This window comes from Drosophila hydei, unplaced genomic scaffold (genome assembly GCF_003285905.1).
Source record: "Drosophila hydei strain 15085-1641.00,03,60 unplaced genomic scaffold, DhydRS2 tig00000063-arrow-pilon, whole genome shotgun sequence".
In the NCBI taxonomy this organism is placed as follows: Eukaryota; Metazoa; Arthropoda; class Insecta; order Diptera; family Drosophilidae; genus Drosophila; species Drosophila hydei.
In genome coordinates this window covers 10123912-10142201 of record NW_022045657.1, presented here as the reverse complement: position 1 = coordinate 10142201, position 18290 = coordinate 10123912, and the positions used below count along the sequence as shown (strand labels likewise).

The following is an 18290-nucleotide window of genomic DNA, read 5'->3' as shown; positions in this document are numbered from 1 at the left end:
CTCTGGCGCAAAGTACACGGAAAAGTAACAAACAAAAAAAAAATAAAAACCAAAATAACTAAACTATAAATGTTACAACAGATGCGAGAAAATACGTATGAAGCTCTTGTTTTTAACAAAATCGCTGCAAATTGCATAGCATGTATATTAAAAACAATTAGGGACGAAACAAATCGCATATTTAAAAAATCGTTAGGCTAAACACAACTAACGGAAGAAATGTGTACTACAAATTCCATATGACATACATACATACGTCACTAATACATATGTATGTATGGACATACGTACGTACAATGAAATGCATGAACATTAAGAATGGGTTAAATAAATCTGGATTGTGCAATTGGTATGAATTTTCTCCACTGTTGTGCGAATATTATTCAATGTAAACGAATGCATTTTCTTACAGAAGAAAAACAATGTGCCTGATAACAATGTATTTCTGTCCGGCTGCCGCCTTTGTTGGCTGGTCAGTCTGTCAGTCAGTCAGTTTTTGGGGCACGTAAGTATTTCACATGCATTTGAACATTTTTGGATGTTGAACCCACTTACAGAAAAACAGAAAAGAGAAAAAGAAAAAAATCAAGAAATATAAATGAAAAGAAAGAAAAGAAAAGAAAGAAGAAGAAAACAACTGGAGACACTACAATTTCAACTTCAAAACGCTTAAAAAACAATTTTTAAAAATTTATTAACTAATTTTACATTACTTCTTCTGTTAGACACAAGACACACACAACTCGCTGTAATACCGTTATCGCTGTCGGGGATGGGGCGCATGTGCATGGTCTGCACTCGCGGTTATTCGCATGCACAAGTGTCCCATCCCCACACACTACAGACGTGAAGGCGATTGGGAATGGGAATAACCGGCTCCTCTATGCTATGGAATGCCTTGCAGAGTATTTCCAGTCGCCTTTTCCCACACACACATATAGACACAGATATCAACACCCACATCCATCACAACAGAAACAGACCGTTTTTATCGCATTTACTGTTATGCTAACACGGAAATCGCATAACAGTCTCCCTCCAAACAGTTTTGGATCCCAATACACACACACACAGGCACGCATTTTGTTCATGCCGACTTCTAAAGGGAAATTTACACAACTTTTGCGTTCAGCAAACCACCTCGACCAGTTGCAGTTAAGGGGCTCGGTGCTTGGGGTTAATCAGAGCACACCCGATTTCCGTGAATTTCCTAGCGATCGCACACGTTAGGCGCCGGGACAGTCGTCTATGCAATGGAACCAAAAATAAAAAACACAAAATTAATGCGCGTCAAAAAAAACATATAAATAAAAACAAAAAAATGGAATGAGTAATTTTCTTTTATAATTAAATTACTATTATTTGGCTATGGTGGAAAATTCGACTTAACCTTTCCCATATTGCATAGACCACTGGGACGCGCCACGTGCGGCCATTCGCAAACTTATTCGAGTTCGAAACAAGCCATTTGACTCGAGCTCGAATCGATTAGCCACTGGCACAAAAATTGCAACTCGCAGGTGATTTGATTTCTTGCCTAATTTAATACACAAATACACTGAAACAAAACAACACGAAGTTTTTTTTCCAACATTTTAGTTGTTTCTTTTATTATGTATTGAAAAACTTAGTCTAAGTAAGAAAAAAATGAAAAAATTATATAATATGCTATTCAAAGAAATCCAAAACATAATTACCAACAATGAAAAAATAAAAAAAAAATCAAAAAAAAAATTAAAAATTAAAAAAAAACCAACAAAAACATACAACAACTAAAAATACTAATTATAGTACATACATTGATGTAGTGTTAATCTTAAGCAAAAACAAAAAACCAAACACAAAAAACCAAAACCAAAAACCAAAACCAAAATTATAAATCCAATAACAACATCTGAGAGCCAACCATAAAATTGTTTCATGAACTCAAGACAACAAAACAGAACAAAATCCATACATAAATGTACAAGTAACTATTTTTCTCTAAAAACCAAAGTAAACTGCAACACTTTTTGCTCCATATTAAATTAATCTTTTTGCAGGCAGAGGATATAATTGAATGAAATAAGTATGTTATGTATATTAAAAAAACAAAAACAAAAGCAAAAGCAAAAAATAAAAGATAAAAGCTAAATTTGTCAACTCAAATTCAAAATGAAAATCGTTGCGGAAATTGTTAAACAGACTACGCATGCAAATACGGAATTTATAATGTACAATGGGAATCGCTTTAAAGTCTATAATGAACATTCTGTTGTAATGCAAAAATAAAAGCGAATATCCAAATCCAAAATCCGTTTGACAGAACGAAAAATTCGTGCAGCATTAAAAAACAGATATGAAATGAAAATAACTGCAAAATAAATGTAATTGACATAACAGAATTCCAATATTATGTGTTTATTTATTTCCGATGGTGGTAAGTAATTTACTAGATCTAATGACTATAGCTCTAGCTATACTTCAAAAACTTTTCAGAATTAGAATACTAGAACTAATTCACGATGTAAAAACAAGTTAACTCGTTCATCTGGATACAAACTCTGGAAGATATCGATTTCAACGAAGAAGGGCCACATTCATATTAATCGATTTGATACGCTTTTTATTAGCGTATACGTATAAATATTTATTGGTAAACGCAGACATATAACATCACCAATCTATAGAGGAACTCATCGTGTTAGATATCTGATATTTCTACATGAATAAATATGAAACTGAACTTTCCGAATAAAATATAACACAATATTCTGAAATTGTAAAGCCTTTGGAGCTCTTAAATAATATTAATTCAATGTCAACAGCTTTTATTTTATGAAGTTGGCAAAGTCCTACATTATCTTATTTATATGAACTATTCTAGAAGTAAACCAATTTAGCGATTCTAGGAATATCAAGTGTCCTGATTGGGAAAACAACACAGAAGTGTACTTAAGATTCAGATTAAGATCAGAAATTATATTTTATTTATAGAAGAAAATTGTTTTGATTAATATATATATATTACTTATAAACTATAATTTTCAATTACCGCTTGTAAGGTAATGATTAATACACACATATCTTAATGTAATAACAATATACACTAATATAAATTTTACTACATTATGAATGCCTGCTGTCGCAACTCAATTGTAATTATGAGCACGACAATCAAATGGCATAATATAATTATCGTACATATCATGAGAAAAACATAAAGAATAACAAATTGCTGACTTGACGAAATTACCAACTATTTATTGTGTTCGGTGTCAGATGAGGTGCCCGAATGGAGCGGGGGCGTTGAACGCCCATCGAAATTCTGCTGATTAACCAAGCGTTGTCGTTCTAGATACATGGACACCTTTATGTTTCGAACTTGATGATTGTGTATAAGTTTTAGCAACGCGATGACTCCAATACCCACTGAAATAGCAAATGCTCCCCAGGCGCCAAACTTTAAAAATAAATAATGATGTTTATGATAACATAACATTTTCAAAGTAACTATAACTCACCTGAGTAGTGCCCATTTCAATATAAAATCCTGATGTATTAATTTTTTCAGTGTCGCCTCTAATAATGTTTTGTCCAGCCGAAGTTTCGCACGATGGAAAACGTTCGGTCATTCCATCGCACCAGACAATGAAGCCCAATGTAATGAAAATTGCAGACAAGATGGACATAGCCAGCATCCAAATGCCGAGCACAACATCAATAAAAAGTGCAATAAAAGATTCCTCCTCCTTCATTCGAACATATCTGAAATAGGCAACAGAATTTAATGTGCACAATCAGACTCATTACTAGATTGTATATGCGTACCGGTAGATTTGTACAACTGAGATGATCAGGAGAAAGATTCCAGTAATTAGAGGAAAATTGCAGTATCCATTGGATGCCCAATGTACATCGAACATGCCGTCCTCTTCTCGCCATTTGCCTGTTGTAAAGAGCAAGCAGTGTCCACTGAATTGGTGATTGTTTGGGTGTTCACATTAGTCATTCCTGGTAAAAACTACGTCTTTGAATACATACCAAAACTGATCGAGGTTAATTGATAGCGGCAGTACAATGCATAAGGATAATATGAATAGAAGAACGTGTCCAGCTATTTGACTAAGCAAAAGTACATTTGCTAGCGCCATTTATATGCATGAAATTCGCAAATACTTCTAGGTGTTTATATATGTATTATTGTTTAGCTTAAAACAGGGTTGGCAATACACAGTAAAAGTGATACGCTATTTATTAATGAAAAAAAAAATCAAATAAACAGAATACATTTAAATACTAAAAATACCACTATCTATGTAATTAAATAATTATTAACTAATGAATGTACTTGAAAATTGTATATTTAAAACACTTATTTTGTTTGAACTTATATCACGGATAATAGAATAGAATAGATATATAAAAAAATCAAAATCAGCTGTGGCCCTACTACAACGAGCAATGGAGATGCATTTATATACTGTAGCTTGTCATTTTTAGTACCATTATGATGTCACTAACTCGAAGTAAATTATTTATTGTATGTCAACATATGTTTATAAATAAAATCAACGTAAATTTTAATGAGCATTATTAAAGTGCTTTTAAAATTTACTAAAAAAAAAACCTTTTAAGTGTATTTGGTTTTAAATATACAGCTTGTTGTGAACTGTGTAAGTGCTAGTATTTTTTTATAATTCCTTTTTAGGTCAGCTTCGGGAATTGGGCAACACTGTTCCTAAAATCGTAAAAAATTATTAAATTTGTTTACATTAAATTGGATCTCAGCACAAGGTAAATGTAGTTCAAATTTGTAAAAAATATATTATGTACAATTGGTACAATCGGTATTAATAACAGGCTACGAGTCTTGTGTAACTATCTGCTCGTCTAAAAGCAATGCTAGTGTGAGGCAAATGCAAATGAAGTAGGAACAAAGAGCAATTAAAAATATAGTAAAAACGAAACAAATTGAAAAACAAGAGTTTCACTACTTTCTCTTCTCTTCTGTCTTTTATACAGATAACGCAATGAGATTGCATTAAGCCATTGCGCGAAGGTGAAGATCGCATTCGCGCGTTAGACATTTATTGAAAATAATTTTACACCCACAGCAAAACAAGAAAGAACGACGGCGCTCACTGACGCACTTTCAATTGAAATCGGGAGGTGAAGCACAAATAGCTGCAAATCAATGTTTTGTTTATGAGCTATGGCTTTGTAGCATTCAAAACGGCAGCCGAGCAGCAGCAGAGGGGCAAGAGCTAATGTCTGGAAGCAAACAGCAGCGGGATCAGGAAAAGGAACAGCAACAGCAGCAGAAACTACAAGGACAACGGCGACGAAAGTGCGGGCTATTAAATGCGAGCATCATCCTGTAGGAGAAAAAAGAACGAGCTGTGTCAGCGTGCGGGAGCAACTAGTTAACGAACAAGAAAGACGAAACCAGGGTGGCCAGAGACTTTATTGCCAAGGTAAGTTGAATGTCATGTAATATTAGTGACCTATATCCATTTGCGATACTATCTTGCAGCATTAGCTGGATGTGATACGCTTGGCTGGCGTTTGATTTACATGCTAGACAAAAGAACCTTTAGACTTCTTTTCGTTGTTCTCTTATGTTAATTGAACCTAGATCATCAACGTGCACTGCCATTAACTATAAAAAATATATATATACATAACAAGTAACGTAATTGGTAGATTTAAACTTAAACGTAGCAGCAGAAGCAGCTAAAATGTCCAACTCCCACTACAACAACCACCAGCAACACCACAACAACTACCAGCAGCAACAGCCGCAACACTCCAATAGCAACGGGGACGACAGGCATGAGGAGTACCACCAGCAGCAGCCGGTGCACTACTCACAGCACTATATGAATGGACACGGCACGAGGATAAAGCCCCTAGATAGTGTCGCTGTGCCGGACATGTGCCTGTACTGCTTCGAGGTACTTGATTGCGAACTGAATAATATTGATGGTCCAGCTGTTCCGATGTTTAGCAATGATGCTTACCCTTTGTTTGTGACATGGAAAATTGGGCGCGACAAGCGATTGCGAGGCTGTATTGGCACTTTCAGCGCCATGGAACTGCACAATGGACTTCGTGAATACGCACTGACCAGCGCATTCAAGGATTCACGTTTCGCACCCATCTCGCGTGATGAGCTGCCCCGGCTGACAGTATCTGTTTCCATTTTGCAAAACTTCGAGGAGGCCCAGGGTCATTTGGATTGGCAACTGGGGGTTCATGGTATTCGGATTGAGTTCTTTACTGAGCGCGGCTTAAAGCGCACAGCCACCTACCTACCGCAAGTGGCTACAGAGCAAGGCTGGGATCAACTTCAAACCATAGACTCGCTATTGCGCAAAGGCGGCTATCGGGCAGTTATTACTCAAGACCTGCGCAAGTCCATCAAGCTGACGCGCTATCGGTCACAGGAGATCCAGATGCACTATAAGGAGTATCGCGAGCACTTGGAACGTCGTGGTGTCCAGTTTGGCAAAGTGCAATGCTAACAATTAGAAAACCAATCGTCGGGGCAATGATCCTGGCTAAGGGCAGGGGTGGTTGTCATCTTGCTCCTGCTATTACTGGCCATTGAGTTGACCCAGAGCATGGGATTATTTACAAACGGCTTTCCATACTCTTGAGCAACATTTTCAATTTAAGTTGTCCTGTCGCGTCAACTTAATTCGCCCATATACATTTTTAATTATATATTCTTAGGCCCAATCTGGGCTGACGTGTCGTCACAATAAGTGACATGAATTTTAACTTACTTTTCATCAAAACAAGAAATGCTTAATCTACTAACCAAATTGAAAGCAATATTTGGTAGTAAACAAAAACAATTCATTCTATAACTAGTTCTTATAAGTTCGTTAATTTCGCCCAATTGGTTGGGAAATTTTTATTACAAACTCAAAAATACAAAAAAAAAATAAAACAAAACAAAAACTAAAAACAAATTATATACATCAATAAATATATATGTATGTATATTACAAAATACCAATACAAATAATAATTCAAATAAATAGTTCAACAATAATATATTTCATAGTTTTAACAATTACAACAAATTACTGTACTAATTCTATGCGCAATAAATAAAATGTCGGCTTTTTTCTGCAGAGCCGCTCAAGTTAAAGCAAACTATTGAATGTCTTTTCAAGATCAGTCGAAGAGGGATTACGAAGAATTCTGAAGTGTAAAATAATAGTTTTATGACGTTTTTATTGCTGCATGTTATTACATATTTTTGTTTATTTCTAACGCATATTTGATATCTACGAGTAATTATCATCTACATGACTATTCCTACATATGTATGTACGTATAAGAACTTGCCTCTGGGGTGAATTATTTACAGATATAGCTTTGTAATTAGCTATATCTGTGGCAAAGCTAAGGGTAAGCATTATTAATTGAGCCAACAGGTCAAGCTTAAGTTGAAAGCAGCAAAGGATTACTAATTGTAAGGCCAAATGTGCCCGCTATAAATATATATTGTTAACAATTATTGCAAGTAGAAAGTATTACTTTGCAGCATCTTATAAAAAGTATGAAAAACTAAGTTAGTTTGCATAATTTCAGCACTGGCAGCTTAGTTTTTGTATTGCATATATAAATATAAATATTGTGTTGCATAAATATTTATGTTTATATTGTAAGCAAGGGTGTTTTCATTTAATTCCGGTATAAACGTATGGCAGTAATATTATAGTCATCAGTGGATACATCGCATGTAAATAATGTTAGCGCTTTGGATGCCAATTATTAAACTTAACAAATTACGTATGTTTATTTCTGAATATGTGTAATGTTGTGTGATGTGAGTTTCGGTTCAGTCTCAATGCTTGCACAGAAACTGCTCCAAGCACGGGCACTAGGTGGTCGACAGAGCACTCCACTCAAATCGTGGATTTTTAGAGTGTGTTACGGGCAGGCAATCTGGTTCGACCAATTTCCATACACCATCCAACTGTTCTACTGTGACCAGGCTACAGTAGGGTATTTTGTGTATAACCTGTCGCAGCTCGTTGGTATTGCGTGCTGCTCCACCTGTCAGTTGGCGCGAGCACGTATCCAATGTAGTGGCATGTGCGACAACAAGAAGATTACCAGCTGTTAGAATAATTTAGATGTATTTAATTATGTGGGCATATGCTACTTTTCAAAGATACTCACTGGTCCGCTCCAGCAACTGTAGTAGCACTTCATGGTTACGCATATAAAACTGTTCCGTTGATTCCTTTAACTGGGCTGTTAAATCTGTGGCTTGCTGCACAGGCTCGTAGGTCAAATCAATATCGTACCTGGAGTCAGTTAACTCTTTCTTGCTTAACCAATCGGGCACACCATTGGGATACCAGGCCATCCACTCAAACAATCCAGGCTCCAGCTTAATTTTGTGTTTACCATTCAATTGAAGACCCTCCAAAGCACTTGTACAAGTTTGAACGCATCGGTATGAGGGTGAACAGTACACATGATCGATTTGTACATTAGCCTCCAGCAGAGCCTCACCGGTTAGACGCGCCTGGTATAGCCCCACATTTGTCAAAGGCGAGTCGTTTTGCCAGCCTTCGGGACTGTTCCTACGATGTGGCAATACCTTAGGCATATTGAGATCTTTGCGCATATAGTTGCCGAACTCGTTAAAGCAATAGGGTATCCAGGTGCCAAAAGTAAAATCCACTCGTTCGCCATGCCTCATAATGTAGATCTTGCGATTCTTACTGGGTTCGGCATCCAATGCATTTGGCTGCAAGTGCGGGTGTGAATGATCCGAGTGCACGCTGAGTGTATCATCCGGTCGTGGTAACTGCTCCGCTAATGGTTCCACCATGATCTCATCAACGTTTTGAGATAGTGAGTTGGAAGACATATTCGCTGTAATCTCAATTGTAGGAGTGTGCTGATTATGCTGAAGAGTTAGATTATGACTGTTTAGGAGCTGCACCGACGGCAATTCCAGGCAGGGCTGCAAGGTCTGACGCAAGTATTTTTCGACGCTCTGCTCTGACTCCTCAAAAGAGGAGCCCTCTATAATCTCAGGATGTTGTGCGCCTACAAAAAAAATTATTGATAGAATGGAAATATGGGAACAGATCATTTTCAACTTACTTTGCTGCAGCTCTCGCTGACGCTCCTCGGGCTCTGTGGATATACTCCGTCCGTCAACAATGTCTATATCTTCGGCAGAGTTAAGTGACGATGCTACACTCTTCGAAAGCTGAACCACACGATGCAATGTCCAGGCATCCGATTCAGCGGTGCGCTCCGTGTAATTAACTGGCAAATGACCAGTGCTACCAGTTAGCCAAGATATTCCCTCTGCCCAGCCGTCACTGGAACTATCAACGCCTTCGCTATTTAAGTAAATATAATCCCCAATACGCAACTCCAGCTCGTCCGTTTCATGCGGGTTATGGGGATATACTACTTTTTGCACCTACAAATTGAAAGAATTAATTAAATTTCCATCGTTTAGAGAGTGCAAACAGTGCGTTGTGCTAACTTGTTTGGTGGCGAGTCGTGGGTCGCGGGAATACAAACGCAGCTCCCAATTGGATGCACAGCTGGCATCGAGGGTTTCCACAAGTGATTTCAGTGCATTGAATTGTGCCTGCGGAAACTGATAGGCGAGCGTCAGGTGCAGGCTCTTTACGTGTGGCTCGAGTGAGATGGCTACGGGTAACAAAGTGTATTAAGAACAATTTCTGAATCCAAACGATACGCAATATGCTTTATAACTATGTTGATAAGGGCATAATTAATACGTGTATTATTTCCCAAGATAACATGCGTCTAAAAATGGTCGTTTAGTGAGCTAGATAACAGTGTACTCGTGAGGAACGTAATAATTTATAAAAACAAAGCATGCGAGTGTAAAAATGAATAAGGAACTAATTGGAGAGGGTTTACTCTAGCTAAATTGACTGCTTACATCGACTGCTCCGCGGAATACAGCGGGTGCCTGATGAAACTGCTCCACACCAAGGGAAGCAGGCGACAATGGCATCCAGCTGCTCGTAAGTATCGCTTATAACTGTGTTCAGTTACCAATATTGTAGTCCATTGCCAACGATTAGTGTGTGAAGCCAAAGAGATAGGAAGAAAACGAAACCGTAAGCCACGCCAAACAGAACTGAACAGAACCGAAGCCATCGGCAATAAACAGATAACCAGATAAATAGTTGAAAACCATAATAAATCAAACAATGCAACTGCAACCAAACAAGATTTGCAATGGGGCCCTGGCATACTTGAGTTGGAAACCTCCTTAACATATTGTAAAGCAAGACGTTTCAAATAGTTGGCATCATCCTCGGCCACAAAGAATCCCATAAAGTTTTGGCTCATATATGGCTCTAATTTGATAGGCCGATCGAGCAGTGCGCCTGTCATATCCACGACTTGCTTAAGAGCTTTCGACAGCTGCAGAGAGCATTCGTCGGGGGCCTGGCAATGAAAAACGAAGTATGACTTGTTGAATTTATTAACCTATATGCTTATCTGCTCACCTTAAAGAATGATACTAGCGTTATGTGGGGCACATAGTTGTGCGCCCCATTCCAACCGCACATTTGGCGTGATTTTGACCAGAACTCCTCCAGCTGCTGTAGAAATGGTCCAGTTGGGCATGCATAAATAATGTACTCGCGTGGAGCACATTCGTCCAAAGCTGCATCGTTAACATGGGCCAGAAGCCAATCAGATGCTATCTGTACGCCTCTATTGCCGGTTGAAGCTAGAGCCTTTTCACTGTTGGGGAGTTGGGGTAAGTTACAAAAAAAATCAATAAATATTGCAGGGACGGTTTTCGTTTTTAGCATCTTTATTTAACTGAGTTCATGCTAAATTATTATAGCACTGAAACCTACGCTCTATGCTTCTGGAAACCCATTTGCAGCAACGTCTGGAGAGGAGTCAAGTGAGGCTTCATGGTTTGGCAAATGCGGGTTGGCGTTTGATTCTTTCGGGGCGGTAATGTTGCCATGTTTACTTTTCTTGTAATCTCTCTTACAAATACCTATTGCACAGACTGAACTTGTTTAAAATAATTACACTGTGTTATTTTTGTTCTCGCTAAAATTGTTACAATTATTTTGTTTTTCGTTTTGGCAGTGTGACCAACGGCAAATATAATCTTCATAGATGTAAAGTAGAGATCAAAATATCGTTAATGTTCATATTTTTCGATAGTAAATATCGTACAGTCATAGTTAAAATCATAAGAATAAAGTAAATTTTTTATTATTACTATAAAATTTAATTTTATTACTGTTTTTTTATTAAATTAGTTGTTTAGAAACTAAATTTAATAAATGTCCTCCTGATTAACTTCATAAACGCTTCATCGTAATGAAAATGAGAATACCTCTGCTATCGTTAACCATTTCCTTAAAATGCAATTATTATGTTATGTGTGGAGTGCTCTGTTAACAGACTTGCACATGCTTATCGAATATCGGGATATTGCGATACCGATTAATTAGTTCATATTGACCAAAATTTGTAGAAAACAAAAAAAATTTACTGCGTAGTTGAGTAGAAATAAATTGCGATTAAACAATAAAAACACATTCTAATAAAGTAAGTCAATCTAAATGGGTTTGTCGTATATTGTAAAGTGTGAGTTCCAATGCTGTTTGAAAGAAACACTCATTGGAAAATTGTGTTACGCAGCAATAAAATTGGTATGGAAAATGCCAGTGAAGCTCAAACAGAGAAAAACATACATACATACATATAAATACGAATGTTATTGTAGTGGTACGCAAAAACAAGTCATTTGTGGGCGCAACACGCGACGTGAGGAAATATGTGACGGCAATTTTTTCAGTTTTTGCTCGGTTTGGTTTGCTTTCTGTTTATTTAAATTGTTTTCAATGTTATTCAGCATCCTTGTATTGATAAATATGGGCGTTTTCCTTCTACTATTGTTTATTGTTGTGCTTTCACAGCCCGTATAACTTCTTACCCGATTGCGCCTTGCGAATTTTGTTTGATTTAAATAAACCACATCTTCTCGGTTGTCATCATCACTTTCTCTGCTGTACACACTTCCTATCATTCGTTTTTTCATTATCGCTTCCATGCGGGCTCCCGTCCCACCCCTCGTTTGCTTCCGTGTGCTCTGTTCAACGGTCACTCATTGTTCAGTACATGAGTCATGTGCGTAGTGTAAAATCTGAATTTATCATTTAATCATTGCCATACCCATGTCCAAGCTCATGCTCATGTACATGCCAATGCTCCCATTAGAGCTCTGATTTTTTTGTGTTGCTGAGCTGGTAATCCAGAGGTTTGAGATAAGCGCGTAATTAAATTAAGTCTAATAAGTTAGTGAAAGCGTATATTTTGAACTAATAGATCGATATGCATTGTCTATTTCAGGCAACAGCTTGAAAGACAGCCTGAATATATAAAAGCTAATAGGAAAATATAAAAAGGAAAAACATCGATATGGCCACCAGAAAGAAATCTTTGTTGAAAGTTATCATACTTGGTGACAGCAGCGTTGGAAAGACGTCGCTAATGAATCAATATGTAAACAAACGATTCTCTAATCAGTATAAGGCAACGATCGGCGCGGACTTCTGCACGAAAGAGGTTGTTGTTAACGATCGAGTAGTTACAATGCAAGTGAGTGCAAATCCATAATTATTATGTGTTTTTAATTGTATGCTGAATAATTGGATTATTTTTTAGATTTGGGATACGGCCGGCCAGGAGCGCTTCCAATCACTTGGCGTAGCTTTCTACCGCGGTGCGGATTGTTGCGTCCTTGTCTACGATGTGACGGCGCCAAACTCTTTCAAGAATTTGGACTCGTGGCGAGATGAATTCTTAATACAGGCCAGTCCACGGGATCCAGAGCACTTTCCCTTTGTCGTGCTGGGCAATAAAGTGGATTTAGATAATCGTCAAGTGAGTCGATATAAAAATAGATATTAAACGTAATACCTAGGTCCGTTATTTTGAAAAACTGCATGTTTATGTAGACAATGGTAGTCTCACGTTCGAAAATTATTTTGTTGCTCTGTATTTATACATCAGTGTAGGAATATAAAAGAAAACTATTTCATAGAATACATTTACCCCCAACTGCCTAATTCAATAAAATCACTTAAAGAAAAAATTAAGTGCTTAAACTTCGTATTATAGGATTATTGTGTAGGATTCATTACCTACTTGTTTAACTTTCGAGTGTTTCCATTCAGTTGTATAAATTTAGGTACGAGCGAATCAAGTATTTTTTACGTGAACTTTTTTCTTTGTTTCAGGTATCTACGCGCCGTGCGCAGCAGTGGTGCCAATCGAAAAACGACATACCCTATTATGAGACGTCAGCAAAAGAGGGAATTAATGTTGAGATGGCGTTTCAAACCATAGCTAAGAATGCTCTGGAACAGGAGGCGGAGGTATGTTTTCACCCATGATTAAATGAATTGAATGATTGAATTGATCATTGCTTGCTATTTTCAGGCTGAACTTATAAACGATTTCCCCGATCAACTACGCTTGAACTCTGAAAACAATCGTCCAGGCAACGCAGACAATTGTCAATGCTAATATAATAATATTATGATCAACAGCTGCAGCAACAGAATACAACGCAAAGTGCATAATTACACAATCTACATTATAAATAAAATACATAACAGAATATGAGTATAAAAAGCTAATATGATGAACAACAGCAAGGTTATAAGTTTAAGTAAAACAATTTGAGCAACAGCATAGGTATAAAATATGATAGAATGCTAAAATGTGTGTTTACCAATCATTTAAATTACTTTTACATATTGTGCATACCCTCCTAGTAATATTTTGTCGTTAGTAAAATTATTGCACGCAATAGATGCAGCCGTTGCAAGAAACAAACATCAGAATCACCAATAACAAATTATCTTCGAAAAAAAAAAACAAAAATTCTTGTGATTGTAAATTTAATAAAACAAAAATATACATTTTTATTGTAATTAATTTTATATACTATTCAGAACATTCGTTGCGAACGGCACTTTATTGGCTCAGCTTAGATTCGGCCTCAAAACTAATAAGTTTGGGCGATAAATTCATTTTGTAAGGCCTAGAGTATTATAAATTGCTTCCTTTGGTAATTCGTATACAAACTTTGTGTATACTACATATTATGTAATTTTCACATACTTTTTATTTAACATCTTCATGCCTTTGGTTTAATTTGTATAATAAACAATGCTAAAATCTACAAACATTCAGTACGTTAACTAAAGATGTATAAATTGAGTTGCTCTGTTCTGAACCCTTTTGACAATAGTTCGGAATTGAATGAATGTGGAGCAATATTTCAGTTTTACGGAAACATTTAGAGTTAAACTTTTTCTTTATAATCTATATCGATGTATGTTGAGGTGGGAATGGACTGTATGAAACTAGTTTACATTTTAACATTTGGAAGTAAAATTTAAAACTGTATGAGATATATATTTTAATGGTAAGAGTTTTTGGCATGAACATTATTAATCAACCTTGTGGGCATATAATTATGAAACAATTAACTTTAAAAATATCTCTTCCACGAATTTCCGCCGAGATCAAAAAATTATCATCAATGACGATCAGTGTGAAATTAATATATGTCTGATAATTCCTCCATCAAAACGTAGCCAAATTCATTAATTATTTTTTTCGCTCTCAGTCGTAGTTTATGCAAAACTTTTCAATGTATTTTTAGAGAAGCCTACCATAAATATTCCTTCAGTACTCCATGACTTATAAGCAGTGAAATATATAATCATATTTTCAGATCTATTAAATGACTAACTCCAAGATCAGACTTTTTATTTATATATTTTTAAATGTAAAAGTGTAAGTACTATAATATGTTATTTACGCAGCTGCGAGAAATGTAGACCACTATACATACCTAAGAAACATTATATTCGAGTTTGCGGGTGTGATTACACTCATTGTACCTTCGTGGCCTTCGACCACAAAGCTTTGGTTTCCTGATAAAATGTTATATATCTACACTACCAAAGCTCTCTCCCGCCTTACTCAGAGGTAGAATCTGTAAAAGAAAGTTATTGCGGATTAGTTATTAAAAGAGCATTGTAGCAAAGCTACTAGTGGAATAAGAAATTAGGGAAGTCCGTAATATTTATATTCTATTGTAGTTAATTAATAAGGTAAGCAAAAGTTTGGTCAGCTATAAACTTAACAGTTCCCGATAGAGCCATAAACTTAGGCCATCCTTTTATGTATCTAATATAATTATAAAAATGTTAACTTGGTTTGGTGCACTCAAAATCGGGTTCTTCAAGCGGATGCCAACATGTTAGGAAATATAATGCTTCAACAATAGGCGAAGTGTATTGTTCCAATTTAGAGATATTGTTCTCTCACCGTTGTTATAATATTCAGCGATCATTTGCGGTGCCATCGATAGATATCTTTTCATTGGAAAGATGATTAACCAAGTGCTGAAATTAATTTAAAAAAAATATCGCAACGGACGAGCGCACTTAATTTACAATAGTCTATCGTTAAAGTTGAAACGGTCTTTCTTGCTTTTGTTTGATTGACCTCGATGATTATAAGACTTATAGGCATCAAACTTATATATGAGGTTCTTGTTAAGGGTATATTAATCAGACATGCTTTACTTTTTAGATATTTTCTTCGGCTTTCCAAAAATTGGTATACTATTGTAATATAAAGTATACAATCATCTCGATGTGCAGATATATCATCATATTATCATCTATAAATTCAGTTTATATTTTTATATATATATATATATATATAATTATAGATTTATATTTATTATATATTACATCAGGATTTGATTTCCAATTTATTCATACTGACGACCGATTTTAAGTAAATCAAAGCATGGCCCACAAGTCGAATCGTATTCCTAAGATCCTAGTTTTGGGAGATAGCGGCGTTGGAAAAACGACTTTGATTAAGAATTATTTTAACAATCGAATTACGAACAGTTACCAAGCAATAATTGGAGTGGACTCCTGTACAAAACATGTCAATATCAATGATCACATAGTCCGAGTGCAGGTAAGCGACAATTTCGAGTTTAAGCTTAAGCGTAAGTTCACTGAATTAGTTGTTTCAAGATTTGGGACACAGCTTATATGGAGCGGTCAGTCACAAAAAGCATATTCCGCGGTACGGATTGCTGTGTGCTCGTCTACGATGTGAGTTCGGTTAAAACATTTACAAACTTAGAGAAGAGGCACACTGAAATCCTAAAACAAATCAATCCAAAGGATACCGCTCGGTTTCCCTTTGTCGTCATTGGAAATAAAGCCGATCTTGCTCAATGTAATGTGCGTTACAGAAATTAAATTCCAAGTAATATTTTCCAATTTTAAATAATTATATTTTTTAAATTTCAGGTATCAGCTGAGAGTGTACGGAACTGGTGTCAACTGAACAACAATATACCCCATTTCGAGGTCTCAGCATACGATGGTCGATGTGCGGAAGACGCTTTCAAAATAGCTGCAAAGTTGGCATTAGACTATGCGGAGGAACAGGTACCAATCGTTGCGGATAGTTCTTCAGTTTCAGAAACGGAAATATGATTAAATTATATCTCGTACGACTTAAGAGCTTGAGCTTTTAACTTTTGTATTTAGTTCTATGTATATTTTTTACAATTTAGATGTCTGTTATATTTTCGATACTTCAAATTCATTTCATTCAGTTGGATATACGACAAATATTCATTTTTTTAAAAACACATTAAATTTTTTTTCTAATTGCTTATAACAAGACTGCATAAGTATAAAAGCAGAGGAAAGTGCAATAAACAATTGATAAATAAAATTGAACTTATAAACATAGATTTCGACGGCAGAAGCGCGACATAGATTGATATCGAATAAATAACCACCAGGAATTATCTTGGCAAAAACCAAAATATTCTTGTGATTGTAAATTTAATAAAATAAAAATATACATTTTTATTGTAATTAATTTTATATACAAAACTAATAATTTGGGCGATAAATTCATTTTGTACGACCTACAGTATTATAATTCATAAGCAACTTTTGTGTAAAATAAATACGTTAACTAAAGATGTATAGATTGAATTGAATAACTTGAAAAATATTATTTCTTCCCAGAATTTCCGCCGTGATCAAAAAATCATCATCAATAGCGATCAGTGCGAAATTAATATATGTCTAATAAATACTTCATCAAAAGTAGCCAAATTCATTAATTATTTATTTAGCTCTCAGCCTATGAAAAATGTTCAATGTATTTTTAGAGAAACCTTCCATAAATACTCCATGACTTGTAAGCAGTAAAAAATATAATTAAATTTTCAGATCTATTAAATGACTAAATCTTTCCCAGGTCGGACTTTTTATTTATATATTTTTAAATGTTAAAGTGTAAGTACTGTAATATGTTATTTACTCATCTGCGAGAAATGTAGACCACTATACATACCTAAGAAACATTATATTCGAGTTTGCGGGTGTGATTACACTCATTGTACCTTCGTGGCCCTCGACCACAAAGCTTTGGTTTCCTGATAAAATGTTATACATCTACACTACGGAAGCTCTCTCCCGCCTTACTCAGAGGTAGAATCTGTAAAAGAAAGTTATTGCGGATTAGTTATTAAAAGAGTATTGCAGCTACTAGTGGAATAAGAAACATTGGAAGTCCGTAATATTTCTGTTCTAATTAGTTAATAAGGTAAGCAACAGTTTGGTCAGCTATAAAATTAAACTAATTCATAAACTAATGCCATCCTTCTATATATGTAATAATACAAATATGTAATAATACAAATATTAACTTTGAGTTGTGTGCAATTCAAAATCAATTTTTATTTATTTTTTAAATTCGAGCAGTGAGTAATAATCATGTAGGGAACTAATGCTATGAGTTTTAAAAACATTCCAAGACTTACTGCTATTTTCCTCAATATCACAGTCACTGGACGAATAATATATTATATCAATTTCAGATTGCGTTCGGCAGTAGCTGTTCAGATATAAAGTTATAATGAAATGAAAATTAGGTATTGCCCTGATCGAACAATTAAATTTGAAATTGAAGCTTCTCCACAGCCATTGAAAACTTCACACTCTGGATCTTGTTTTCCAATGGAAGGATATATGTATAGGCCAAAATGGAAATATAAATTTTCCTATTTCTCCGTTTTAGTCCACTCTGAAGAATCTTTATACTCAGACATTCTTGATCCCTGCACAAGTGTTTAATAGTCTGTCGGGCAGAATTTTAACGTTACCTTGAGAATT

General features: G+C 35.6%; 4 protein-coding genes and 1 long non-coding RNA gene across 8 annotated transcripts; 3 read left to right on the top strand and 2 right to left on the bottom strand.

Annotated features, from left to right (window-relative positions):
* The first annotated feature begins 334 nt into the window (after positions 1 to 334).
* On the top strand, positions 335 to 2493 carry LOC111602799. Its single transcript, XR_002751639.2, has 3 exons — positions 335 to 349; positions 413 to 2419; positions 2479 to 2493. It is a non-coding gene; the product is annotated as an uncharacterized LOC111602799 (long non-coding RNA).
* Positions 2494 to 3169: 676 nt separating this feature from the next.
* LOC111602785 (transmembrane protein 179) lies at positions 3170 to 4227 on the bottom strand. The gene is made up of 4 exons (XM_023320056.2): positions 4024 to 4227; positions 3811 to 3954; positions 3504 to 3747; positions 3170 to 3442 (listed from the first exon to the last, which is right to left on the bottom strand). The coding sequence occupies exons 1-4, from the start codon at positions 4131 to 4133 to the stop codon at positions 3239 to 3241; spliced, it is 702 nt and encodes a 233-aa protein (XP_023175824.1). The 5' UTR covers positions 4134 to 4227; the 3' UTR covers positions 3170 to 3238.
* A 463-nt stretch (positions 4228 to 4690) lies between these two features.
* LOC111602704 (uncharacterized protein CG5902) lies at positions 4691 to 6857 on the top strand. 3 transcript variants are annotated; one of them, XM_023319939.2, is made up of 4 exons: positions 4691 to 4776; positions 5005 to 5041; positions 5097 to 5456; positions 5516 to 6857. In XM_023319939.2, the coding sequence occupies exon 4, from the start codon at positions 5721 to 5723 to the stop codon at positions 6504 to 6506; it is 786 nt and encodes a 261-aa protein (XP_023175707.1). In that variant the 5' UTR covers positions 4691 to 4776; positions 5005 to 5041; positions 5097 to 5456; positions 5516 to 5720; the 3' UTR covers positions 6507 to 6857. The 3 variants fall into 3 exon arrangements, with proteins under 3 accessions (XP_023175707.1, XP_023175709.1, XP_023175708.1); XM_023319941.2 differs by lacking the exon at positions 5005 to 5041; XM_023319940.2 differs by having other exon boundaries at positions 5005 to 5456.
* A 783-nt stretch (positions 6858 to 7640) lies between these two features.
* On the bottom strand, positions 7641 to 11161 carry LOC111602699 (protein UBASH3A homolog). 2 transcript variants are annotated; one of them, XM_023319931.2, is made up of 8 exons: positions 10881 to 11161; positions 10521 to 10761; positions 10263 to 10458; positions 9944 to 10045; positions 9515 to 9684; positions 9121 to 9448; positions 8182 to 9063; positions 7641 to 8118 (listed from the first exon to the last, which is right to left on the bottom strand). In XM_023319931.2, exons 1-8 carry the CDS (start codon positions 10994 to 10996, stop codon positions 7880 to 7882), a joined length of 2274 nt encoding a protein of 757 aa, XP_023175699.2. In that variant the 5' UTR covers positions 10997 to 11161; the 3' UTR covers positions 7641 to 7879. The 2 variants fall into 2 exon arrangements, with proteins under 2 accessions (XP_023175699.2, XP_023175700.2); XM_023319932.2 differs by lacking the exons at positions 9515 to 9684; positions 9944 to 10045 and having other exon boundaries at positions 10285 to 10458.
* Positions 11162 to 11487: 326 nt separating this feature from the next.
* Positions 11488 to 13612, top strand: LOC111602701 (ras-related protein Rab-7a). The gene is made up of 5 exons (XM_023319933.2): positions 11488 to 11592; positions 12397 to 12645; positions 12712 to 12930; positions 13287 to 13424; positions 13489 to 13612. The coding sequence occupies exons 2-5, from the start codon at positions 12466 to 12468 to the stop codon at positions 13573 to 13575; spliced, it is 624 nt and encodes a 207-aa protein (XP_023175701.1). The 5' UTR covers positions 11488 to 11592; positions 12397 to 12465; the 3' UTR covers positions 13576 to 13612.
* Positions 13613 to 18290: the final 4678 nt, after the last annotated feature.